Source organism: Nesoenas mayeri, assembly GCF_963082525.1.
Source record: "Nesoenas mayeri genome assembly, chromosome: 24".
NCBI lineage: Eukaryota > Metazoa > Chordata > Aves > Columbiformes > Columbidae > Nesoenas > Nesoenas mayeri.
This window is the reverse complement of record NC_137546.1, coordinates 1,453,610-1,479,535: the sequence shown is the minus strand read 5'-3', so window position 1 is coordinate 1,479,535 and position 25,926 is coordinate 1,453,610. Positions and strand designations below refer to the sequence as shown.

Here is a 25,926-nt window from a genome sequence, read left to right as displayed (position 1 = left end):
GTTGTAACTGAAAATATCCAGCCCTTTTTTCTCCATTGCTAGGTGGTGACTGCACACTTACGTAATTTAACAGCTCAAATTCTTTTCCATTCTGGCGATCTCTTCGCGAAGTCACAACAGAGCGGATGCTGCTGAAAGGACATCGTGGACCAACGTGGGCCGGTTGTTGGGCGAAGGGGAAGGACAAGGCTGGGCTTAGGAGATGCGATTCTGTTTGTCCTGGTGCTAGTCGGGTGTGTGACCTTGGACAAGTACGTTCCTATTTTTCTACCTCAGTTACCACCACTTATTAAATAGTGATAATGACACTTCCTATGGTACAGGTGTTGTTAGGATCCAATGCGTGATGCTGTGAAGCACTTAGACAGCAAGGATGTCCCAGTCACTGCCTGTTCTGCTCCTTCCCTCCCAGGGATTTCTTTTTCTGCTCGGCACATCCAAACATCCCGTTTTAATGCTCTTCTTTAAATACTTTCAGAGCCTGGCTGCTCATTCCACAAGGTTGTAGACTGGATTGTAAGACTGTATTGACAAAAAATAGGCATGAAAATGCGCTCCCTGATAGCGTAGGAAAAAGAAAAGGATGCAAAACCGTCAGTCACTTCGTAAAGCTTTTTAATGGTGCACAGATGAAAACTTTAAATGACCACTTGGTCCACAGTACTCAGTACTGTGGAACAATGGATCTCTGTATCGCATCTCTTGGTATAATGCACCATTTTTGTACGTTAAGATGGAGTTGGAGCTCTAGAGCTTACATTTGTTTTCCTAAAGCACTAGAAAGAATGAATTCATACTAGGGGGAAAAAATGAGTGGGAATTACTCAGTGGTTAGGTTTAATTGTTCTGAATCCTTGCAGTGCTTCATGTACCGAGGAGATGTGCAGTGCGCTGGGAGCTGTGATGGATGGAAAGGTATAATTTGACCACCTACCACTAGCAGCTGAAAAGTAATTGTAAGGGCTGCATGCCTATCAGGATTAATCACTATTTCATTATTGAAAATACCTTCCTTTTCACTCCTGCAGGCCTCGGTGAGGCTCTGGGCATCAGAAGGGGTTTGTTGGTGGTCAGTGGGAGGGAGGGTGCAGCTCGGTGCTGTGGCTGCGGCTCTGGCGTGCTGCGGCTCTGGAGCCGCGCGAGCGCGTTGGTAGGAGGCCGCACAGGGCCCGCGGATCAGCCTCAGGGCTCCAGACGCTTTATGGCCCCCCTGTCTGGTCATTTACCTCCAACTGAACTCTGGCGATGGACGTGGCCAAGTGTTTCATTTGGACGAGAAAAAAAAGAGCATTATTGAAAGGGACTGACCTTTCCATCACCCTGTTCTGTCGTCATGGTGCTTTTATAGCATTTCTCTCAACCAGCCCCTTCCCTTTTCTCAACCACAGTCATTCCCCTCCTCCTCCTCCCCGTCCGTCCTCCCAGGGGACTCGGTGGTTTCTCTTTATTTTCAGACACCTGCCCCGCTGCGCTCGTCCCGAGAATCCTCTGAGCGTCTGGCAGAAGCTTCAATAATCAGCTCTGGTCCATCAGCAAAGCCTGGACACACCGGGCTTCCCTCTCCGGGTCCCCAGGCGGAGCCTTGCTGAGCTGGCTTCGAGAGACCGAGACCAGCTGAGCCTCGGGAATGGATTTGAGCTCTGAGAGGGGGATGGACATGGCCCTTGTGCTACCGGAGTGTTTGTTTTACGCATAAAGTGGCTTTTAGTTTGTAGAGCAGGGAGTCTAGTGCCTGTGCTCTGGTCTGAAATCCCTTTTGGTGGTGGGAAGTCACCCCGTTGAGCCCAGCAGTCGCTTTCCAAAGGGACCGTGAGCTGTATGGAGGCAAAGGGCTGTCAGCACTGCTGCGGCGATGCCGGCAGAGCCGAGCTGCTTGGGCACCTGTCTGTAGGTAAGTGATGGATAGAGAACCTATGGTCGTAGTAAACGCATTTGTTATTCTGAGTGAAAAGTCGCAGCTGAAAATGAGATGGTTTATTTTCCTTGAGATGGTTTATTTTCCTTGAGCACGCAGCAAGTGTATTGTTGTCAGTGCTGGGGTAACAGTGAAAATCTCCATTTCAACCTGGCGTACCTGTGGTAAAGGTAAAAGTGCAATGAAAGCATCATGCTCGTGTGTTCCTTAAACAAAGATTAAGCTCTGCGTGCTTGGAGGTGTAAAAACTGGAGTTTGTTCCAACTTCTGATGAACATTGGAATGCAGTAGTAGACAGCTGATATTGTACTTGGGCTGAAATACTCAGATATTAGAGGTGATACAGATGTGATCTGGCTGCGACATCTGAATACTCAGTTGACCGTTCTCTATAGTGCTTTTTTGACCATGTGAAACATTTTGATTTAAAATCGAGTACAAAGCAGGGGTCCTAAGGGGCTGATTTTGTTCGGCCGCTCAGGTGAAACCTCGGCTGGCGAGGCAGCGCCGGCCTTGCCCAGCTTGCGCGCCTGCTATTTTTATTCTGCACCTCTGCAAATGTTAATCTCCGTAGTAATCACACTTAGCCGGCATGAGGCTTGAACAGGAGCCAGTGAAGAGGAGGAGGAAGACAAACGCTGCCAGGTGATTCCAGCAGGCGCATTGATGAGCCGTGGGCGTCCCCGGCCCTGGGGACATGGGCTGGAGGCCGGGAGAGGTGGTGCTTGCACCAGACTAACGTTGATTGCTGATGGCATCTGACAGGGAGAACGGAGGCGAGGGCAGAGAGAAGTGCCAGCTCAGTGCTCGGCGAGCAGCGCCGGGACTGTGCAGAGGGTGCCCGTGTCCTCTTTCACTGCTGGGCGGGAATTGTGGAGTCTTTTCTAGGGAAAAAAGAAAACAAGGGAGTATTTCCTGCAGTAGTTTGCTGCAGCTATTTGGAAGCTGCAGGAAGAGGTTTAAAAACTGAACGCTCAACAGGTAGAAGACAAAACTCATGAGCTCCATCTTGAGTTGTTTCCCAGCTGGAATTAATGGTGCTTAACCCTATTAAAGAATTAGGAAAATTAGATTATTTGTTTTTTGTTTTCTATGAAAACATTAGTCTCGTTTCTGTAGTGCTTTTTATTTGAAAATCTCAAACTCCTTTAGACATTCTGATGCCGTTTACACTGATGTAGTTTAATGAAACATATGCGTTATTTGATTTACCTAAAGCTATTCACACCACATCAGTAGCAGAGCCAAGAATAAAATACAGTAATCCTGACCCTCGGGCCTTTGGAACTGTTACTCCTGCCTAAAGCAGATAAACAGATCATCCTGCAGTCACAAGGGGAGGAGGGAGAGGTGTTTTCTTCTTGTATTTTAGTATTTTTTGCCATGAAAACAGGAGATGGTCACTCCTGGCAGTGCTTGAAGGCCACTTCAGCACCCGCGTTAATAGGTTTGGTTTCAGACAGATAGGCAAAGAAATCTACTATAAAAAGAGTGAAGTTGAGGTTCTTTTTTTTTGGTGGGATTTTTGCCCAGCTTAATATTAATTATAATTAAAAAGGGGAAGAAAGAGCACATAACACGAATGCTTTCCCACCCACCTGAGAGCTACCCCAGCTTGAATTCCACATCAGTCTTGTTAGCTCCGCAATGACTGCTGCGAACAGCGCATGATTTTGGTGTCTAATCCTATTAGTCATGACCCAAATCAGCTTTAAAATGGTTAAATGCATAGAAGAGGAGTAGGAGTGGAGTGTCAAGAATAGCTTGGAAGAAGATGTTATCCCACGTACCAAGGAGCTGGTGTCTCCAAGGTGTGACTGTGATGGAAGTGAGGAGAGGACTGAACTGCCAGAGAGGCTTTCCAAATAAACGGTGACTTCCAGCGGCACGTGCACGTCGCCATCAGTCGAAAATGTCCCTTGGTGCTCCTGGTGCGGCACTTCCATGAAGCTCAGGAGACGCTGTTCTTGTTCTACGTCTCTGCAAATGATCCCCATTCATACTGCCAGTGATTTCTTGGAGTTAGAGAATAGGATCAGGAGCCAGAACCCCGCAGGTCGGGCCCGGGCTGAGCCACTCGCGGTCTGTTGTGCCGTTCGAAGGTGGGAGCGGGGCTGGTGCAGCTCTGGCACCGCTCGGTGGCTCTTCAGACGGGTCGTGATGGAAGTTGCTGGAAAATTAGGCCTGATTTCTGAAATTAACTGTCGCCAAAAAAGCTTTTTTGGCCTTGCCGTTTGGTTCACTCTGTGCACAGCTGTGGAAATGCTGCTCCATTTACATTTCTCACCACTCTAAACGTGCTGTCGCGCTGTCTTTGAATGGATGGAAAGAACCACAGACCTGCAGAGCAGCGAGTGGAAAACCGTAGGAAAGAATCCGGAGCACTGACAGGGTCTGGGAGCCGTGCTGGGGCTTCACGTGTTGAGGGGAGCGAATGTCACAGACCCACCTTCGAGGTGCCTGGTGGCGTTAATGCGTTCACATTAAGTGCAGCCCTTAATTCATTTGCATGGCTTAGTTTCTCAGTGCTCAGCAGTAGCTTTGCACGCTCGCTGGGGGAAAGGTGGCCATGAAGGCAGCACATTTTGAAGGTATTTTAAACGCTGACGTTTGCCAGAGATAGATATTGCTTCGCTTCTGATTTTAAAGGGGAAAGGGGGAGGGCGTAATGGCAGAGCTATCCCTTTAAGGCTTGTGGTTACAGTCCATGTTTTAATCGCTACTTTGATCTGATTAAACCCTCAGCCACAGAGAAATCAGCTTAGAGAAACATGTCTCCTGTTGAACCTGAGAGCAACAGCAGTTCAGAAAAGCAAGCCAAGCCAAATACCATTAGAAAAAAATAACGGCTTCAGCTCTCACAAGCAGTGCGGTGATGCTGTAAATCACATCACGCCGCTCTACAACGGGATGTTTCAAGTCCACTGATGGTGGATATCCAAAACAAAACCGCCTAAGTGTACTGTGGTTTCATCTCCTGTGCAAACAGATTAAACCTGTCCCAAGCATAAGATAAAACCCTCCGGCTTTTGCTGGGTTTTTCTTCTGGTGCTTTCTCGCCTCTCGATGTGGTGTCAGGAGTCAGGTCCCTGTAGGCTGGAGAGGGGGGAGCAGTTCTCATGCTTTGCCTGGAGTTGGGGATCAAATGAACTTTTAATCTTCTTTCGGTCTGTCTGCCTTCTTATTCCATGCAATCTCCTTTGGAGATGCTCTTCAAATCCATACGTGGGTCTCTTTACCCAGATTATAACAGGAGAAGTATCCCGCTAAACAGTGCCACAAAAATCTCCATGTGTGGATGGATATCGAAGCTGGATGGAGAAATACAGGCAGGCAGCTATCCTGGGAAGGCAACAGCTCACAAAGACATGAGGAAGGCAAGAAGACACAGATCCCCAACCTGTTGTTTCCCTCAGTGGAGAGAGAGAATAAAGAAAACTGTCTTCCAGAGCTACAGAAGAGATGGAATTCCTCTTAGCAAGAAGCAAAATGGTCCTTTTTGGACCATTTTTCCACATGGTCGTGTTCCTGGTCTTCATCCTTGTCTCTCTGTAGTAACAAGAAGTGGGGCTCACCGAGCGCGGGCACCCCCAGAATGCCTCAGCCTGCCTTGGGTGCTGCACATCCACAGCCAGTTACCCGGGAATACACAGCGGTGCTGCCCACAGCAGCGGCTCAGGACCTCGTGCTCGAATTTGTCCTCTTGAAAATGACTGGTCGTTCTCTCCTTCCCTCCTTTCAGAAGCCAGAGAGCGTGTGTCTGAGTGCAGATGTTTGACATTTCTCATGCTACCCCACAGATCCGAGCCCTTCATCTGTGTTATCACAATTTCCTGCGCAGGACTCAGTCTGTGGTTATTAAATTCCCTTCTGTGCACGATCCACCCGCACTTCAGCCTCAGTCATTAGACAGCAATTTCCTGTCCCTGCCGTAGATGGATACGCACCATCTCTTTGCCTGATTTTTAGAAATTTGTTACATACTAGACGTGTGCAAACAGCATTGAAATGCAGGCCCGTGAAACTGTTTGTGTTAGTGAGCCGTTCGCACAGGCTGATCTCCGTTCTGCTCGTAGCGACGTTACGGCGTTTGCTTTCACGGGCCTGATTTTGCTCATCCCGGGCCTTTTGGATCAGGCATTTATCGCTAATTTATACCACAACCTTGGCGAAAATGCAGCGCGGTTCTGCCGTGCCCGGCGTGCGGAAGGCCGCGGCGTGTGCTTATGTAAGGCTTTGCTGGCTTTGTTTTGGCGAGCCCGCTCGGGATGGTTTTAACATCCAATAGGGCTCCAAGCCTGGTGTGTTTCAATTGCTGCGTTCTAGGCTTCGGGAGAAAAGTTCAACTCCCAACCGGCTTTGAGGCTTCAAAGTTTCAAGCAAAAGAAAAGAAAATAGGAGACTTTGCAGCCATGCCGATAGCAGGGCTGGTTGGGTTCTGGGCCGGCGGCCGCGGCGCAGGCGGTGCCGCGTCAGGCGCAGTTGCACAAGGAGAGAGAAGGGGACGCTCCAGCTGGTCCTTGGAGATGTCGCTCACCTTGCGGGTTCACAGTCAGTTGTGTTGACAATGAGAAGGATCAAATCCGTGCCCTGGTTGGAGAAAGGCAAGCGGGGCAGGGAAGCTGTGTTCCAGCTCCAGACTTTCTCTCCTTGTTTGCCCGGTCTCAGGCCACAGTCCAGACTCCGTGGTGCTTTGTAATTAAACCCAAATTTTGGAGGTTCTATGGAGTTCTCGTTGCCCACCGGGTCACACTGAATCTGGTTTCTATCAGGGAATATTTCAGTGCAGTTACCCTGGAGGAAGCACGGGAACAGACAGCCCATTCATATCGAACAGATGACCGAGCCTTAAAAAAACCCTTTTTGTCTATTAAGCTTATGGCTAAGATATTATGAAAATGGCTTAATAATGTGCCCTAACATTTATACCACACTATTTTCTTACTTTAATTTTCCAGGCAATTAAAAATAATTGAAACTTACTGCCAAAGGCCCTGAAGATATACTTTTTCTTTCACATAAGCTTATTTTCATACTTGTGAGGTCACCAGATATTTATTTGACCGTCTTTATAGGGGTCAGGCACGTTCCACACACAGAATGGGGCTGTGGAAGAGAACTCATATTGTAACGAGAAAATGAGAAGTAAGAGGAAAAAATCAGTGGATGTTGTGTCCGGTGGGTATTAATATTTATTGTTTGGGCACGACAAACATAACTCATCATACATACACCAACCGGCCTAAATTCTGCAGTTCACCAAAGGACTAAAAGATAATTTGTGTGTAAAGCCTATTAATTTTGACCAGATGCAAACAGCAGGTTGAATGCTGTGTCAGCTCTGGACGCCGAATTGGGGCAGCAGATCCCCCGGGGGATCCCCTGCGCCCCTTCGGTGCTGCTCAGGGTCTGACACCCCGGGAGCCTCCGTGGCAACGAGAAGAAATGCAGTGGGGAGAGAGATCGGGAACTGAATTGGTCGGTAGAGACTGTATATAGTGAAACCCTCTCTAATCTCTCCTATTAATAGAGTTGTAGCAGACACAACCCATGTGGCTGCGCGGTCACGCTGCTCTGGGATATTGCTCAGCCGGTTCTCCCCTAAAGGCTTAAAATCCATCATGTTACACAAGAGCAGAAAGTGTCCCAGATTTCCCCCTCCTGTCCAGCCCATTCCCCGGCCATTTTTCCCTTCAAATTATCTTTTGCTGCCTCCTTTGACGTTCTGCAAAATAGGGATTTTGAAGTATGTTGTGTATCTCTCTATACGTACTCACATACATTCTCTGGGCATTTCCTCTTAGATCTCTGACCTGTGGTCAAAAGGTGAGTTTATGTCAGAAAAAAAAGGGCGATCTTTTAATCAATTTTATGTATATTGAGTTTGCTAAAGGCGGCTTCTTTGGTATTGCTGTTCCTCTTGATCCTCAGTGTAGGGTAGGTAGTATTTTGCTCAGTAATTTTAATTTGTAACTGTTGCAAATGTTCCTGTTTTCTCAGTGTTACCAGCCCTTGGGAAGGACAAAAGCCCTTTTCTCAGTGTGTGACTCCTGCCTGGTGAATGTTCTAGCTAAAATTAGTTCTATTTAGACAAGTCACTGGCTGGAACACACAAGCGGCTTCCAGAGCAAACCCTTGGTGGCCACAGCACTGACCGGCGCTGCGGGGAGGAGCAAACCCAGGGCCTTCCTCCCGCCTCCTCCTCCTCCCTCCTTAACCCCGCTCGGGTGGAAAGAGCATGTGCTGCTCATTTCTAAAGGCAGCAAAAGCAGCTTTGGAAGTCTAAGACTGTAATAGGTTGTCTGCCTTTATCCTTGGAGCTCTGGGGAGGTTTCAGAAGTAATAACTGTTACTTAAAGTAGATGAGCTTCTTGTGGCTTTCTTAGAATGGTGGAGCACGTTAGTTGTGGGGTGCTTAAGGAAGCATCTGCCTGTCTGCAGCTTCCAAAACATTCTGTAAGCAAAGAATTGAGTTTTTTCCTGTCTTCTATATACGCACGGTGAGAAGCTACTCCTCAAAAATCGTGTTCGTGCAGAAATGGCCTTGACTGACAAGACATGAAGGAGGATCAAGTTTGCTCAGTATCTTACTGAAAGCTGTTGGCACCTAAAATATCCTTAACTGTGTGGTTGCTACTGTTCTCCTTCAGACAAAAGACACCAAACTCTAGCAGGACGGGACTGTAACCGTGCTGGTAAATTAACGTGTCGCCCTCAGTCATGAAACCTGTGAGCACAGCTCGCGCTTGGGAAAGATGCCAAAGCAAGAGGTGAAAGTCATTTGAAGCCAAGAGGAAGAGGTTCCGAAGAGCAAACGGGTCTCTGTTAACAAGTGCCTGTCCTTGTAATTAAGACAAAAGGTTGGGATGCTGGTGGCTTTGGTGGCATCGCGGTGTGGAGTGCGGGGCGGTTCCGTCCCTGGGGAGCTCTGCGGGCACAAGCGGAGCTGGGGGAGAACCCGAATCGGGGCGCCCAGAGCTCGGCCGCTGCCGGGCCGGGTGTGCAGGGCTGGGACGGGAGCACCGGGTGAGCCCATGGGGGCAGGGCTCCCGCTCCCTCCCAGCTCCATCAGCTGGGTGCTGAAGCTCATCAGGCATTAGTTGGTATTTGGGGAAGAGCTCCGTGCCTGGTAGAGAGCTGATATTTGTGGAAATCACAAGGGGAATACTTGTTCTTTTATGTAACATTTGAAATTAAAATGAGGTTCTTGGCCGGCAGAGTGGACGTGTCTCCACGGTGCAGGAACTGGTGCCTTGGAGAGAGCTGGAGCTTAAGTGCAGTTACAGCAAGAGAGCCTGGTTTCATTTCAAAGAAACTGTGAGGAGATTTTGTTCACAAACAGCTTTAGAATTCCCAGAACCGTGACCCCACAAACCGTTCAGCAGGGACTGGGCGCAGCAGATCTGTTCGGAGAGGAAATTTGGATTTTCCTTGATGAATCTGGTGGCACAACTTCCGTCAGCTCCAGTTACAACCTGGTTTGTACTGGTCTGGGTCGCTGGCTCAGCCCCACCAGTGGGAAGTGTGAGCTGAACTCCTTGGGTTTGTTTTGTTTTAAACCACAGGGCAGGGAATTCTTTTCAAGCTGTAACTTTTAGTTTCCACTGGAAGGACAAAACAGACTTGTAGCCAATGGAAAAGAGGCTTCCAGTTGCAGCAGCCAAGAGCCAGCACACGAGTCCCTCGCCCAGCGGAGCACCAGCTCCCTTTGCAGATGTTTCTTCAAAAGAAAAATAAGAAATCCGAGGGTGCTGTATTGGAGGGATTTGGCGCTGACGTTGAGACAGCGACAGCCGCATCTGCACGTGGCTTTTACTCTGTTTCTGCCTCTATGTGGCTTATTTCAGTTTTCAGATTTACAAGCAGAACAACAAAATAAGAGTGAGGGTCGAGGTCGGGGATTCAACACCTGGTTGAGCTGGCGGAGCAGTTTTCCTCACTGCAAGGAAAAGGCAAGTTGCAGGAAAGTCTCCGGTGGCCCAGAGGAATCCCAGGTTTGCCGACCTTGGTGAAATAGGAGTGATGAGATTTGCGTTTCCTCCCCCCATTTCAAAATGGGGTTTCTGGGTTCGGGGTGGCCGGGGGTCGTTGCTGGTTGTGTTGCCAGAGGTGTGTTGCTGTTGGCTCCTTGGGTGAGGACGGTCAGCAGGCGGCAGCTGCCCTGCTCTTTGTGCTGAAACAACAACAGGAGAGAAATGTTGAGACAGCAGAGAAGACCTTTTGTTTTATGCTAACCAAGAAGCCTTGAAAATGGATGGTGACTTACACTATGTCGAGTATTCTAGAAAACTATTTAAACTTGCCTTTACAAAATCAATTCATCAAAGGGCACTCTGTAGGGAATTTGCTTTAACCTGAGATAGCGTCTGAAGTAGTGTAGCCCCTTTTCGCTTCTTCTGTTGCACTTTTTGGGATATGATTCCACAGACATTAGAGGTGTTTGCAGAGGTGTGAGAAAAACGGAGTTCCCGATTCTTTAAGACGAACTTCCTACAGTACTACATGACTAAGACATCACCTCTTTAGGTAACGTTCTTGGAGAACAGCTGGGAGTTTGTGTGGCTGTGTGATGCAGAATCGGGCCCTGGCATGACCCGCGGGTCCCTCTGGGGAACGGGCTCAGTCCCTGGGGCAGAGCAGGTTGGTTCCGAGAGGGTTTCCCGGCTCCGTGGTCGCTCTGGGCTGCGGGGCGTGCGGGTCCCCGCGCTCGGCCGGGGGACACGCTGGCAGCAGCACGAGCGCTGCCAGGGCAGGAATAGCAGGCGAATACTTCCCGTAATCACACGTCCCGAAATGACAGGGTGAAACGAGCGCCTGTGCCTCACCAGAGCGCTGAGAAATGGGAAGATGGAACGTCTGGACTCCCGCCCAGTGAAACCTAAATTGTAAAAGAAAAATAAAACAAATGCTGCATGCACTCCCTAAAACTGACACCGCAATGTGGTAGGTTTTTCTCGTTTTTAATATATACAGTAGACGAGCAGTTAATCTTCTTACAGCTCTGTAGAACAGCATTATTTTTAGCTTTTTGTATTATCGAGACAACCCTTCGTAGCTTTCAATCTGTAGCTGAAGATCTTTGGTTTTTTAATCCATGTGAAAGTGCAGCCCTCATAAAGACCTCTAATACCTTGTTAATCATTTCTGGACCACGTCACAAAGAGGCTTTAGGAGGCAAGTGTTGTACCCACCAGTTAATGTGCTTGTGGAGACCTGAAGGGTGCAGATAAAGGGCCTGTTTCCCACATTGAAGACGCCTCTCATTTTGTATTTTTTAATTTGATTTTAACTAGAAATCTGGAGGAAATCTCGAGCCCGCCGGAGCAGCACAGAGCTCACTGTTCTCCTGTGGTTCTCCTGCTCAGACTCAGACCTGCAGCTCATAAAGGCCCCATGTGGGGAATCCCAAGGTCAGGAGTTGTGGTCTGGGTAACCTCTGGGAGTAGCTTTGAATATTTGTCACTGGGAAAGGTACATTTCTTCTGAAATGCCATTTTACAAGGTCGTGTAACACAGCGCCGTCGTTGTACCCACAGGAGCCTGAATGAGATTTAGGGCTCTGCATTTAATAACACTTGGGTCCTACTAGAGGAAGAGTTACCACACGGTGCCAGGACTTCATTGTGCTGAAAATACAACTGTGCATCCTTTTCTTCCGAGCAAAAGTAGAAGATAAACTTCATAGTGCCCTTCAAAAATGGGCAACTAATATTACCCCTTTTAAATCTCCAGGTCAGCTGAGTTTAAGTAGCTGGTCCGTGGTCACACAAGTGAACAATAAAGCCATTTGGAATAGAACCTGAAAGTTCTGTCCGTTCGTTGCCATAGGGAGGGTAGTGGAAATGATTTGAAAAACATATTAAGTACCAAGCAGATCGTTTTTACTGGAAGCAGGAGGACGCTGGAGAAGCCGGGGCACAGCAGCGAGTCCGCGGTGCTGGGCCGGCGATGCTCGCGGTAAAACCTGCCGCCAGCTTTTTGCTCCTTGGTGTATTTTTATCGTCGGATGTCTGACACGTTGTGACCCGAGCAGTCTCCCTGCCCCTGGGGTTTCTCCGTGCTCGTATCAGACCGGCGTCTGGGCTTGTGGTTTGTGCCCCTAATGAGAAAGCTGCTTAATTTTCACACCCCGCCGCGCTGAGCGGGGGCAGGAAGCTCCACCCGTTCTCATGGTGTAACTGAACTCTGCTCCAGCAGCAGCAGCGAGAGCTTGAGCAAAAAGATCGCACGCTATCTATAGATTCACAGCCCTTTTTTACATTTTGCCTGCTCCGGTTCGACGTGCTTTTCTAGCTGCGCAGTTTGCAATGGAGATGGTTCTGATTTATGGAAGAGCGGGGAATGCAAAATAGAGCTCTTCAGCCTCCCAGTGTTTTCCCAAGCAATTTTTTAAGCGACTGAAATACAGTTTTCATTGTGTTGGGATAGCTTGATGGCTTTGGGGGTCATTTGAACTTTAATTTCTAATGCTGGAAGTGCACGCATTTGGCAACGCGCACCTTCCCGTGCGCTTGGACTGTCAGCGGAGCTGCGGCTCCATTGACTTTCCCGTTCTGCAGGACTTGGTTTAGTTCAGGAAAGGTGTTTTGGTAGAACTTGAGGCACCAGGAGCCGTGTCCATGAGCCCTCCATAACGTAAGGGTTTTTCTGTTCTGTGCTGCAATGCAAAGTGACGTTTAGATCAGTGCGGAGCGGGCGCTGGGCTCTGGGGAGGCTTCGCTTTGGGGGAGCACAGGGTCACAAATTCTTTCTCCTGATCTCACGGTTAATTACCGCAGTGCTTAATTGAAGGAGAAAATCTGATCAGACATGTCAAATGTGGCGCTGGTTGGCTGGAGGCCAAGCCGGGCTGCCTGGTTTCTGCGTGCTGTAAAATGGCTGACGTCGAAGTTCACGTGCCCAAATTTCCCTTTGGAATGTGCTCTTTAAAATCGTTTTTTAGCTACTTATAAATCGTTCTATTTTGCCTCAAAAACCAATTGCTTCAGAAAACAAGAGTTCAAAAGCTGAAGTGAATGTTTCACGAAGCATCTCTGGGCCCACTTGGTATCCCGAAGTGTCTTACGAGAAGGTGCACGTAACAAATCTCGGTGCCCAGCGCAAGCAAAGCCCCTTGGACAACAGGTCATTCAGCTGCCTGCAGTGGAAGAAAAACTGCAAGGGAAATAAGGAAATGTTTATTTCAGTTTTCTAGGGTTTTGATTCAAGTTGTTCATAAGTCATTTGTGAAGACGGCAAAAAAATTTACATCGGATTTTCTTTTGCAACTTTGTCTGTTTCATTACTTGGCAAAGAGAGAAAACGAAACAAGATGATCTGTATTTGAGGCAGTTCGGTGGGTCGCTGGCTGGGTTGAGGTGTCGCAGTGGGGTAGATTGTTGCCTGGAATCTGTCCGGGACTGGGATGGAACGCGTGAGTCTCAAACAGGAGGTTTTGTGTTCAGTATCTTGTCTTGTTCCGCATCTCAGCGTCCTCCTGTAGTCACAACCAAATCCGCCTCTGCCTGTTGGAACAGCCCTGACCCGCTTTGCACCTTTATGGGGCATTTTTGAGGAGTGTGGCACGGCCGCAGTGTTTCTGCATAGCGGACCGAAGCGTGTCCAGCGGGGTGTCTGAGGGCAGGAACGGCAATGGGACGACTGCAGGTTGTGGTCAGAAGGCGTCTGGGTCATGAGTTTCTGTCTGCTGACCAAGCAACACGTTGTGCCTCAGGGTGTCGTGGGCCAGCTGGGAAGCTGCTGGAGCTGCCGCGTTTTTCCATGGTTCAAATGGAGCCGAAATACGTGGTGGGTTTTTTAACGCGTGTGCTGAGAGGCAGGCGGTGCGTGTGAACCGGGCGGGACGGTGGACGGGGCGCAGGCTGGTGGAGGGCGTCGGGGCTCAGGATGGTGTTGGCAGCAGCCTCGAGCCCCCCAGCGTTACCGCTGCAGCCGGCTCTGCCTCCTTGGGAGAAATGAAGGGCCCTGTGGCGGGAGAAAAATATCAGTGCCCCGTTTAGCAGCTGCTTTTTTCTCCCCCTTTTTTACCCCATTTACACCTCTTTATGGGGAAAGCAAAAAGGTGTTTTCCTCCACGCACAGGCCTCGTTTACTGCTTTTTTTTCGCCGCGCAGCAGCTTGTGTTTTCAGATCAATACTGGCTCCTGGCAACTGAAGGTTAAGCATCATTTCCCAGGTCTGCTGCAAGGTTTCGTGCTCAGCGCCCTCCCGCTCCGCGGTGCCAGCCGTGACCGGGGGCAGAGACGGGGACAGGGCGGGAGCTGCGGAGACGCCATTTCCCCAGGAGCGCAAACCAGGCCCTGTGCTGACTGCTCTCCCTCTGTCCCGTCCCGGGCGGGACGTGGTGCCGACCCGGCGGCCCGAGCAGAACGTCCCGCAGCCCGCGGCGCTGGGGGACGCGCGGCCGCGCTGAGTCTCGCCACCTGTTGCCTTTTCCATTCCAAGCCCTCCCTCCCGCCGGCCCCCTCCCCACTCGCTCACCAGCCCCACTGGGTCGGGGTGGGAGCAGGAGCCGCTTGCCAAATACCTTTCGAATGCTGTCACTAATTCTGCACAGGCAGCATCTCCGAGAGCAAAAACAAATCTTTTCCAAGGCATTGTCCTGCGCTTTCTACAGAAAGCGTTTAGAAAAGCCTGTTCTGAGTCGAGTTAGATGGGAGGGACCGTGCCAGGGCCTGAAGCTGTGCCCGGGGAATCTGCAAACCCGTCGGAGCTGCGTTTGGCACCGGCACGGGCTGATTTAGTGCTTGGGGTTACACATCCACACGCCCATGCCATTCCTCTTCATCCTACACACGCGAAGCTGCCCTGGGCGCCGCGGTGCCAGCGAACGCTTTCCTGAGCCCCGGAGCGGCGGTGGCAGGACGGGGAGCCGCTCGGCTCACAGGCACAGAAGAATCATTTGGAGAAGCCGTTCCTGGGTTCCCAATTTAAGATGCCTTGGAGGGGCCTGATTTTCAGAACACGAGACATTGGCAAATAAGCTCTTTTCTTTCATTGGCAAACAGACCTGGTTTTGAAGCATTTCAGGCTCTCCAAATGTTGCCCTGCCCGTGTTTTACAGGCACACCTGTATAAATACTTGTTTGCCCACAAAAATCACAGTAAGGTGTAAGGATGAAAAAAAATGAATGCAAATATGAGCGATCAGTAGATAATACAGCACAGTTGTGCCATGGGGATGGAGAGGTAGAGAGCTGGGGACCTCAGAAGGAAAAGAAAGCAAAAGGAGTGGGAACTGCGGTGCTGTGTTTGTCTTATTCTTTCTAGTCATGATGCAGCACAAGGTCCAGAACGTTCTCCCTGCGCTGTGTGCGCTGGCAGCGCTTCAGGCTGGTGTCCCCCGCGCACCAGTTAAACCAGTAGTTACCAATTTTTTTGCAAGCCACGCTGGGACTATAGGAATTTTATTCCTTCGCAGTGTTGAAGGAAAGGGGTTTCGCTTGCCAAAGGGCTTTCTTATGCTTGAGGATGATTTATGGGCCAAGCTGAGCCACTTGTGGAAAAGGCAAAGCAGCTCTTGGCAGCACCCCCAGAATCCACCGCAGCTGTGGGGCAGTGAAGTCATCGGCATAACAACCGCTGCAAACAGAATAACAAAGTCTGGTCTGTTCTCCTTTAAAATAATCTTTCCAGTCCAGCAACCACATTAAACCTTACCTTTCTGCATACAAAAATAATACAAGGCAGATAGTTCTCTGCAAGATGGTGTGAATGTCTCACTTCCATTGCTGCCCATCCCTCCTGCGCTGTCGGCGCTTTACTGGCGTATTCCGAATGAAGGAATGAAGCTGCATTATGTCATAATTTGTGTCTTGTTTTCACTCCTTTGTTTTCCCTTAGGTTTAAAAACGCAGAAAAAATTCCAAGTGTGTGTTTCTTTTAAATACAGAATTTGCTTTGCTTTATAACCTGTTTCTAAGCTGATGGCAAAATTAGTAGTTCTGTCTTTGATTTTTCCTGCCTGTCTTTGTTTCAGGTCTCTTCAGATCCTCCTGCTTCCAAAAAGCCCAAAATAGATGACTCCGCTTCCCAGTCTCCAGCTTCTACTGAGAAGGAAAAGCAGTCCAGTTGGTTACGGTCCTTATCCAGTTCATCTAATAAGGTGATTGCTGAATGTTTCATAATTGAAAGATCAAACTAGCATGTAGCATCGCTCTACTGAAACCAGGAGAGAAAAAGAGAGGAAGAACTTGCCCAGGTTTTCCAAGTTAATGGCATTTCTGTCCTTTTCCTGAGCTCAGTGCCCTCCAGTTTCCTCACCGTCCTCCGGTGCTCACTGACCCTGGTGGTGACACTGACACAGGGAATTCCTGCCTGTGGCACTGAAACAAACAGGCAGCTCTTGACTGTGACACTGGAACAGGCAATTCCTTCCTGCCTTTGAGGCACAAGAGTCCTGAAGGACTCAGGAGCCTTTTGTGGCCTCTGCAAACCACACACAACTCCCTGGCAAAGGAAACACGTGCCGTTTTACTTGGGTACGGTTCACCTCTGCCGGTGGAGCCTACTAATGGGGTCCTGGCCGTGGAGGAGGAGTATACAGATAGCAGAATGTGTGCTGAAAAGCATCCCTGGCTCTCCACTGTAATTCAGAGTTTGAAAGGGTTGTGTGTACCTGTTTTTCTTCGCAGAGCATCAGCTGCGTGCACCCCCGGCAGCGCCTCTCGGCTTTCCGGCCCTGGTCCCCCGCCGTGTCGGCAAACGACAAGGAGCTCTCGCCCCATCTCCCCGCGCTGATCCGGGACAGGTGAGGGGCCGGGGCAGCGGCTCGGGGGAGTCGCCCACAGCAACTGCTTTACGTTTGCACCCTTGCGCTGATACTGGTGGATCTGTCGGTCAATCAGTCCGCAAGGATCGGAATGAAAAGCATTTGCAGCTGCAGAGTTTTAATTTGCAGAAGGGAAACAAAAAAATGAGCATTGATATGCTGTGCATTCATGAAATAGGTTTTCTTAGGTGAAACATTGCATGGAGGTCTGAAATGGAGGCTGAACTTCCCATCATTGTGGGGACAGTCTTCAGAAGTCCCTGGGCTTCTCTGTTTAGAGGAAGATGGAGGTCAGGATGGGACTGTGACTGAACCGGTCCGATGAGTCAGTGCCATAGCGGGACGGCTGGTGTCACCGCGGGAAGTGCCGGCGCGGTTACTCGTCCCTTTGCCAGACTTGAGCTTTTCAGTCTGAAAAATTTTTGTGCCAGATTTCTGCCTAAGAGAAACGGTTTCTGTGGCACGTTCGGCTCAAGTCACCAGATGCTTTTAGGGAGCGTTGTGGAGAACATATTGAGCTGCCCTTAGGAACAAGTTGCTTAGAAGCTGTAGAGATGTATTTAAAGAAAAGAAAGGACGGAGTACCAGGGCACCCTTGTTCCTACACCGGCTTTTCCGCCAGGGCAGCGGGCCGGGCGCTGCGCGGGTGTCGTGTTGTGCCCGCGGTGTCGCGGAGAACCCGCCTGTTAAGGTTTGGGTAATAAACCTTGAGCAGGTTCAGGAGAAACGGTAATAAATGAGTGAAGATACGTCAGGTAGTGGATGCTGAATGGAAGTTGCAAAAACAGTCTTTTCTATGTGTTTTGCAAAATTCTGTGTATTTGACATCATGATAGTACTGTTCTTTAAGGGGGATTTGGTGTTTTTAACTGGTTTTACGTACTCTGCTGCAGGCTGGGTCAAAAATCAAAGCCTTTTGCGCTCCCGTGGCCGTTCTGCAGGAAGGGCCGTTTCCAGGTTTACAAAACGCTTGTGGGTAGAAGTAAAGCTGCAGTTCAGTAAAGCAATAACGCCTGAAGATCAGGACAAAACGTCGCTGTAATTTTTAGACTCTGGGAGTTCTCATCCCTTTGGTGCTCTCAGGTTACGTGGCACTTCTGATTTGATCTGTTCTGAACCGAATGGAGATTGACTGCACAAAACGAGTGCAAAACGCTAAGTAAATAGATAGGCAGGTTCTTAGCTGGTGTAAATCAGTGGGACTTCCCTGTCACTTGCGGTTTGTGTCTTGGGATTGGGAAGCATTTCGAAGCCAAGAATATGACTGTTCTCTCCTTCCTTTTGCCTCCCGCTCTGAACCAGCTTCTACTCCTACAAAAGCTTTGAGAATGCGGTGGCCCCCAACGTGGCGCTGGCCCCCCCGGCGCCCCAGAAGCTGGTCAGCACCCCCCCGTGCGCCAGCGCGGCGCCGCGGGGCAGCGAGGCCGGCGCTTCGGCACCGCCGCGCCGGAGGAAACCGCCCGCCGAGCACGCGGCCGGGCCCGAACCCGCGCCCGCACCCACCGCCACCGCCGCCGCACCCGAGGAGGACAAGGAGTCAGAGGCAGAAATCGAGGTGGAAACCAGGGAAGAATGTAAGTGACAGTTTTATCTGCCTTTGTTGTGCTTTATTTGTGCTGGGTGTTCCTGTTATCCACGGGAGTTGGCTGTTCAGCTTCTCTTGTGATTAAATACCATCAATATAATACTGCATCTCTTGTGATTAAATGTAATAAATATAATACTGCATCCACAGAGTTGAATGTTTTAACAGAGATCAAGGGCCTGTATGTGCTGAAAGCAGCATTCCCAGAGTGGCGCTCTCAGCAAAAGGCGAGGGAAGACACTGGTGTCACCTCATTAATGTCACTTAGATGATTCTGCTGCTGCCCTCGGTACCGTCAGGCTTTACTCAGTGCGGGCAGTTCATGCAAAAAGAAAACGTTTTGCCCCCTGAAAATGGCAGGATCGTGTGGGTTTTCCTGAAGGAATCTGTTTCTTCACACCCATGAGGAAAACACCGTTTGTGACATAAGTCACAATTCAAGAGAACTGGAACTTGGTGCCATCAGTCAGTCAGGATTGCATTTCCGTCACGTTTCAAATATCACAGTATAAAATGGGTAATTTATTTCTTCCGTTTTTTTATTGACCACCATCTCCTCTGTACAAAAGGCCCTCAGCACGTGTTGAGTTACGTTCGCTTTAGACGTTTAGTAGCTAATTCTCGCCGTTGCTGTTTTGCAGTCACCTCCTCCTTGTCCTCGCTCTCCTCCCCGTCCTTCACGTCGTCCAGCTCGGCCAAGGACATGAGCTCCCCGGGGATGCAGCCGCCGGCGCCGCTGGGCAGCGCCTTCGAGCCCGCGGCGCCCCCCGAGCCGCACAGCAGCGGGCTGGAGGCGGAGCTGGAGCACCTGCGGCAGGCGCTGGACGGCGGCCTGGACACCAAGGAAGCCAAAGAAAAGTTCCTCCACGAAGTGGTGAAGATGAGGGTGAAGCAGGAGGAGAAGCTGAACGCCGCCTTGCAAGCCAAGCGCAGCCTGCACCAGGTAATCCCGCAACGCGGCTTTTGGGACCGCGGGCGCGGGCGCTCTGCCAGGTGGAAGCCGTGAGGTGGGCTCGTGTAGAAAAGAATTGCCTCGTTTTTCCCAAATAGCAACAGCCTTTGCTGCTGCACTGTTTGGAAATTCAGCTGGGAAACCAAAGTATATACAGGAACCATTCCTACATTTTTAAGCTTGCCACCTGTTTTTGCCTTAGGGTTTAAATCCATGGTTACCAAAATCAACATCTTTTCATTACTGAAAAAATCTTCTAGTCCAGCAGAGTTTATTGTGTTTTCATTTCCCTGCACTAGAAACATTTCTGTCCTTACGGAGGCTTTATCTGTATTTGTATAAGATTTGTGAGGATCCTGCCCTTGCCCGGCTGGGGAGGAGCTCTGGGGCACGGACCAGCTCTGCGCAGGAGCCGAACGCGGCTCTGGGCTGAGCTTTCCGTGATCCGCCGGCTGGTTTGTGCTTCGGTCAGCGCCTTATTTCTGGAGATCCTTGATAGATCGGTCGTGTCAAAGACGGGTGGTCAGCGCCGTTCTGGGCGCCAGCTCAGCCCCGCGGCCGGACACAGCGGCGCGGGAACCTCCTGGAATTTGAGCTGGGGCAATTGTAAATATTTACAAGTAATACGTATTTAAAGCTAATTTTTAAATATCTAAACTAAAGAACACAGCGTGTACTCAAAGTGAAGCGGGAATGAGGTGAAGCAGTGGATGAAGGAGCATGGGATGTTGAGGCGTTGGATCAAGCGGCACCTCGGGGCAGAGGGAACAGGGGCTCTGGGCAGTTTGGGCTGTGGCAGCTGCGGGTTCGCGGTTCAGCACAGGCCATGTGCCGGTGCTGTTGGTGCCGTGTGCCGGTGCTGTTGGTGCCGTTGGTGCTGTTGGCGCCATGTGCTGGTGCCGTTGGCGCCGTTGGTGCCGTTTGCCGGTGCCGTTGGTGCCGCGGGCTCAGCTGAGCTCTCCACGGCTGGGCTGGGAACCAAGAGTGTCAGGAGAGCGCATTTCCCATGACCCGCCTGCCGCGTTACTGAACAGAAACACGTTGCTGTGACAGAGGAAATGCTGCTTCTGGGGAAAAAAATGGAACTTTAGTTTCTGATTTAACCATTTAGGGGACAGAGCTTCAGGGAGCGCGTTTTGTGCTTAGGATGAACACGCCTTTTAACAACAGCTTTTTAAAAACTTGTGAGCTTCTTCCTTTGTTACCTTCAGATTCCTTATCGTTATCATTTCAGTTAATGGTGCTCTCTTGGATTTGAGATCTCGAGGTTCAGAGTGGGGTCGGTGAGAGTGGCCATTGGCAGAGCAAACCGTGGCTCCCATTCAGCCGAAGGTTTAACAGGGAGTTTTCCAGCTGTAGTGCCAGGGCTTGGGCTGCCCAGCGCTGACCCCGCGCCAGCCAGCATTGCCCGGGGTTAGGAAAAAGATACTTAATATTGGTTTTTTCTCATACTTGCCTTAAATGTTGTTTTTGCGAGGGTACATTGATAAAATGGAACCGGTTACTGATTCCCCCGGCAGGTAGTGAACTTTCTTGTGCAGCTTCGCTGTGCACAAAGAGCATTCACAAACCGCACTGATCATAACGAGTCTTCGGTGTCTTGAGTTAACACACAAGCGTTGCAGTTGGTTTGTTTGGAACTTGGACCCGGTGCGGAGCATATTCCGCGGAGCTCTCTCCAACTGCACTTCATCTTTATTCACTCCCAGATGGTCACAGCTATTTTGTTTGACAAAGCAAAGTGTGGCTGTAGCATATTGCTTTACATTGTCCGAGAATTCAGGGGATCTTGAGCGTAGGATCTCGTGGTGATTTAAAGGAGAAAAGCTTGTGCCGAAGGAGCTTTAGACATGAGCCATCTCAGCTGTAACCGCGGAAGGTGGGAGCTTCGTTGGGGCCGCGTCCCCACGGCCCGTTTCCCTGCGCGGTTCAGTCCCCGCGCCTCCGTTCCCACAGCTGAACTGCTCTTGTGTTCCAGGAGCTGGAGTTCCTGCGGGTGGCTAAAAAAGAGAAACTGCGAGAAGCAACAGAGGCCAAACGCAACTTACGGAAAGAGATTGAACGTCTGAGAGCTGAGAACGAGAAGAAAATGAAGGAAGCCAACGAGTCCCGGATACGACTGAAGCGGGAGCTGGAACAAGCCAGGCAGATCCGGGTGTGCGACAAGGGCTGCGAAGCCGGTCGGCTCCGCGCCAAGTACTCGGCCCAGGTGAGACCCCCGCGCTTCTCGTTCGGGTGGATCTGGCGCTGACGAGGTGTCGTGATTAACTTGTGTGTTGTAACGAGCTTTAGTGCGTGTTGAAGGGAACGCTCCTAGTCAGTGTTTACTGTAGCAGATATTCTGCCACGCGTGTTGCTGAACACACGCGCTTCACAAACCTGGTGTTAACGCCTAAAGCACGAGCTGCAGATATTCGGTGTGAGCGCCTTTAAGGGAGGGGAGGGAAGGAAAAGAACAAGCAATAGCAATCAGAAATTCTTCAGAGCCCGGGCTCTCAATACCGGGAAGGGGAGGGGTGCTGCCGCAGCGCTATGAGCCGCGTCTAACCAGGAGACCAGAGCGGGAAATGATGTGGGTTCCTCTCTCGCATCACAGGATGTCTCACTGATAAGAGGTGTCCAGACTAAACACAGCCAGACGGAGCGCGGCTGCTCGGGCGGTGCCGGCGCTTCGCTTCCACCCCGGAAACAACAAGTGCAGATAAAAGTAGAGGCCGCGCGTAGCAAAGGGGTTCGCGCACCTGCAACGCAGCCCGCACTGCGCCATAGGCAGCAACTTTCTGACGCTGGATTTCCAGCCTCCTGGTAAATTTCCTCCCAGTCTGTGCAGCGACCCAGCAAAGGCCCCTGCACCGCACTCCATAGAAAATGCCTTAAGTAGCTTCAAAGTCTGAGTTTTACAAGACATGATATGACTTCTGTAAAAAAAATGAAAATTAAGCCTTATACATCCTTTTCTCTCGCATTTGGCGTGCGCGCAGGAAGTTTGTCACACTGTGTTTGTTAGTCACTTATTTTTGAGGAAACCACAATTCTCTAGACGGGCTTATTCTGAGAGAAATGGCAACAGACAGGCAGGAGAGGAGTAAGACAACAAATTCGGGGTTGTAAATGTCTTTGTGTGAGCTTAAAGTTTTAGATGCTCAATTCCTATTGACTCTCAGTGTGGTTTATACTTCTTTCCTTATCTTGATACTGAGGTCCAATCCGGATTCCTGTCTGCCTAAAAAATTATAGTAATTAATGGTTTAAGAAGTGCAGTGATTGGAGTTCCATCACACTAAGGTGCTCCTAACTAGTCTGTTTTTCACCCTCCTTTCTGGAACTTAAGCCACCAGAAACACTTAAGAATGTCAAAGCAAACCAGTTCATGCACTCGTGTAACTGTACAGTCCTGTAGGGAAAAGGGAATTCCTTCCTCACCTCTGGTAACGTTGTGTCTGGATGTACGTGGTTCTATTACTCTTCTCACGTGTTAAATGTCTACGCTAACGCCTGTGTTAACGTCTACAACAATCACAGTGCGACTGAAGTATTTTTAGATGGTTTATGATGTTTCTGAACACGTTTCTGCGCAGATCGAGGACCTGCAGGTGAAGCTGCAGCACGCGGAGGCCGACAGGGAGCAGCTGCGCGCGGATCTGCTGCACGAGCGCGAGGCTCGGGAACACTTGGAAAAGGTGGTCAAGGAACTGCAGGAACAACTGTGGCCTAAACCCAGCAGCAAAGGCGGCGAGAGCACGACGAGCAAGGCCGAGAACTGACCCGCTTTCCCGCGGCGGACAGACTGACGGACGTGCGCGGTGAGGGCGGACGCGTGGGTACGTGTGTAAGTGCATGTGTGAGTAGTTGTGTCTCGGCACACGCATCTATGACTACGGATTCTCATTAATTGGAAGGCAAACGTTACTCTTTGTAACAGAAGCACTGAATTACGCCTCTTATTTTTCCCAGTCCATATAGCACAACATCTTTCTGTGCCTATAGAACACAAAGTGTTTGTAAACAAAATACTTTTAAGTCCACAGCAAATTTTCTACTGGCAAACTCGGAGCGAGCGGCGGCGTCCAACTCCAGTCGGCGTCAGCGGCACGGCCGGCAGCGCTGCCGCGGCCCCTCTGCCTGCTGGAACATTCTGGATTTTAAAAACAAATACACTTTTCTTATAAGCTATTTAAAATAATTCATTACACAGACTTGTTATTAAAAAATTAACAAGATTTTTATAACGAACCTTTAAAAGCAAAACAAACAAACAAACAAAACCCTTCGATGCACAATTTTTAATGACTTGTTATAGGCTTTGGGATTCTCGACACAGAACCCCCTGGTGATGATGCCATTTCGTGAGCAGTTTTGCAGCCGTCGAGGAAGCCAGCGCAGTTTCCATCCCACCAGGGGCTGGATGGGGATTGAGTGCTTTTCAAAGTTGATTTTGTCCTTGGGAGAATTGTCGTCATTTCCATCCCAAGCGGAGGAGGGAAGATGCGGGACCGCGCGGGGGGAGGGGAGGATCGATGCTTTGGGAAGATAAACCCGGCCTTACAGATTCAGGGTTTGCGAATCGCCACCTTTTCTAGAGCCGTCTCCACGAATTGGTGCGTTCAAGAGACTCACTCCAGCCAAGAGCACTTCAGGAAAGGAAAGGAAAGCTGGAAATAAAGGAGGAAATGGGTGATCGGTTGAGTGTGTTGAGAAATAAAGCAGAAGACACGTGTGTTTTGAAGTCATTCTGAAATCTTTACTTCAGTTTTCTGGAAAACTCATCTTTGTTGCACCATTTTACCACGAATTCAGTATTCACCTGCTTGTGTGATGAAGCGGCGGTCGGGGTGTCCGTGCCCGAGGAGGGCGCAGCGGCGCGGTGCTGGATGCTACGGAAGAGAAAAACGTTTTTGCTGCTGTGAATAGGCCTACATATTTTTTTAAAAAATACATTTTTGGTTTTGAACAACAGCAATTACTTCAATTTTGGGATGCCAGCCGCAGCCCCGGGGTAGGAACGCAGCGCGCCGGCGCCCGGCCCCATCGGCGGGGGTCGTTTTGTTTTAAACTGCACTTTGTCAGATTCTTACTCTGCGGTGGATTCCACGTTCCGAAGTTTACAAGGGGAGCGTTCTGGCTCCGCGCCGCGTGACGGACGCGAGCAGCATCGCCCGGTCCCGGCCCGCGGCGCCTGTCCCCGTCACCCCGTCAGCGCGGCGGGAGGACGCGGCTGCCGGGGCGCACGGACGCTCCCCAGCGCTTGGCGCGGAAAGCTGGTGCTTCACTGACCACAGAAAGAGATTCTCCCCGTGAACTCTCCCTCTGACGCCCTCGAGCTCATCAGCGGCAAGTGAAGACGAGACCTGGGGCTGCAGATGTGCCTTCCAGCTCAGTTTTCCTCTCGGCAGCTTCTAGAGGCAACGCTGACACTTTAAAGAACAAAAGGAGAAAAAAAATCAACCGCCCCACCTCTGCATCATCACACACAAGTTATTCTCAACAAAGAAATGCATTTCCAGTCATCTTCATTTGCTTTTGGACATTAATGCAAACTATGTAAGATTAAAAATTACTTCCCAGTAGAGAGAAAGCGGCTTCCAATCCCAAAATTATCGTATTTACTTACAGTACATTAGAGAGTTGTTTTGTTTTTTTTAAACAAGAGCTGTTTGCTTGAAACCATTATAATAGCCATTATAATAACTGTGAGCATTAACGGAGAAGTTCATATATATGTTTTAGGTACAAAAAAAACCAAGAATAAATACGAAAGGAGTAGAATTACTGGGACAATGTCCAAGTGTTGGGAGCAAGAACCAGTGGCGCAGTCAGTGCGGGTCCGGGCGCCCGGCTCGTGCCCATCTCCTCAAGTGCAATGCAAAAGGAATTTTCATTATGCTTAAGCAGGTTTTATTTTTTATTTTTTTCTTTGTATGTTTTTGTTTTTGTTTTTTTTTCTGTGATTATTAAATCATATGCATGGAATTAAAATCTCTGCCATACGTATATTCATTAATGGGCATTATTACTGTCTTATGTAAAGGGTTTATTTTGTTATGCAGTATGCATAAAGATGTTCTCAGCCTTATGATTTCCAGAGCTGTTATTCACTTATTTCTTCAAGGGAAACTAAACCATTGTAGCTGTAGTTGCTGGGTGTGCGTTCCCCGTCCCGCGTGCTTCACCGCCCAAAGAAATCACACAGAGAGCAGGCGCCTTCCCGCCCCCGCCCGATCCAGAGCCGCAGCGCTGGAAACGGGCTGGATGGGGCTCTTCCCTGAGCTTCGCTCGTGTCTCTGCCCTTGGACTCCACAAAAAGTGGCAAAACGTCCACCTGTTATTTTACACAAAAGCGGCCGCTTACCTGCACCCACGCTGCTGTTTTGTCTTCTCGTGTCTGGGGAATCACACTGATTCACATTTCTTCTCTGCATATGATGCTTTTATCCTCCAGAATTGATGAAATCTGCATTTTTTTCAAAGGAAAAAATAGCCCAATAACTGGGCTTGTCGCCAGCAAACAGGCTTGTCAAACAAGCGCCAGCTGTGGCGCCAGGGACAGAGAGGACTCAAATCTGAACCCACACTGTTGCTCCAAACCCACCGTTTCTTCTTCTGCCGCATTACGGTAAATCTAGAAATGAGAGTAAACATGACAAATGAGCCTCACTGTATTATTTGAGGTCAAAACTCAATAGTATTTGATCCCGGGGAGTGAA

At 49.7% G+C, this 25,926-nt stretch overlaps 1 protein-coding gene across 1 annotated transcript in view; it reads left to right on the top strand.

Annotated features, from left to right (window-relative positions):
• Positions 1–22,986, top strand: part of SKI (SKI proto-oncogene) — a gene marked incomplete at both ends in the record, with an annotated part of 80,274 nt that extends 57,288 nt beyond the window's left edge. The window contains 6 exons of the mRNA XM_080358752.1: positions 15,894–16,019; positions 16,549–16,664; positions 17,988–18,259; positions 18,912–19,213; positions 21,201–21,431; positions 22,801–22,986. Coding sequence (XP_080214878.1) covers positions 15,894–16,019; positions 16,549–16,664; positions 17,988–18,259; positions 18,912–19,213; positions 21,201–21,431; positions 22,801–22,986 — 1,233 coding nt within the window. The remainder of the gene's footprint in view (positions 1–15,893; positions 16,020–16,548; positions 16,665–17,987; positions 18,260–18,911; positions 19,214–21,200; positions 21,432–22,800) is intronic.
• Between the last annotated feature and the right edge of the window lie 2,940 nt (positions 22,987–25,926).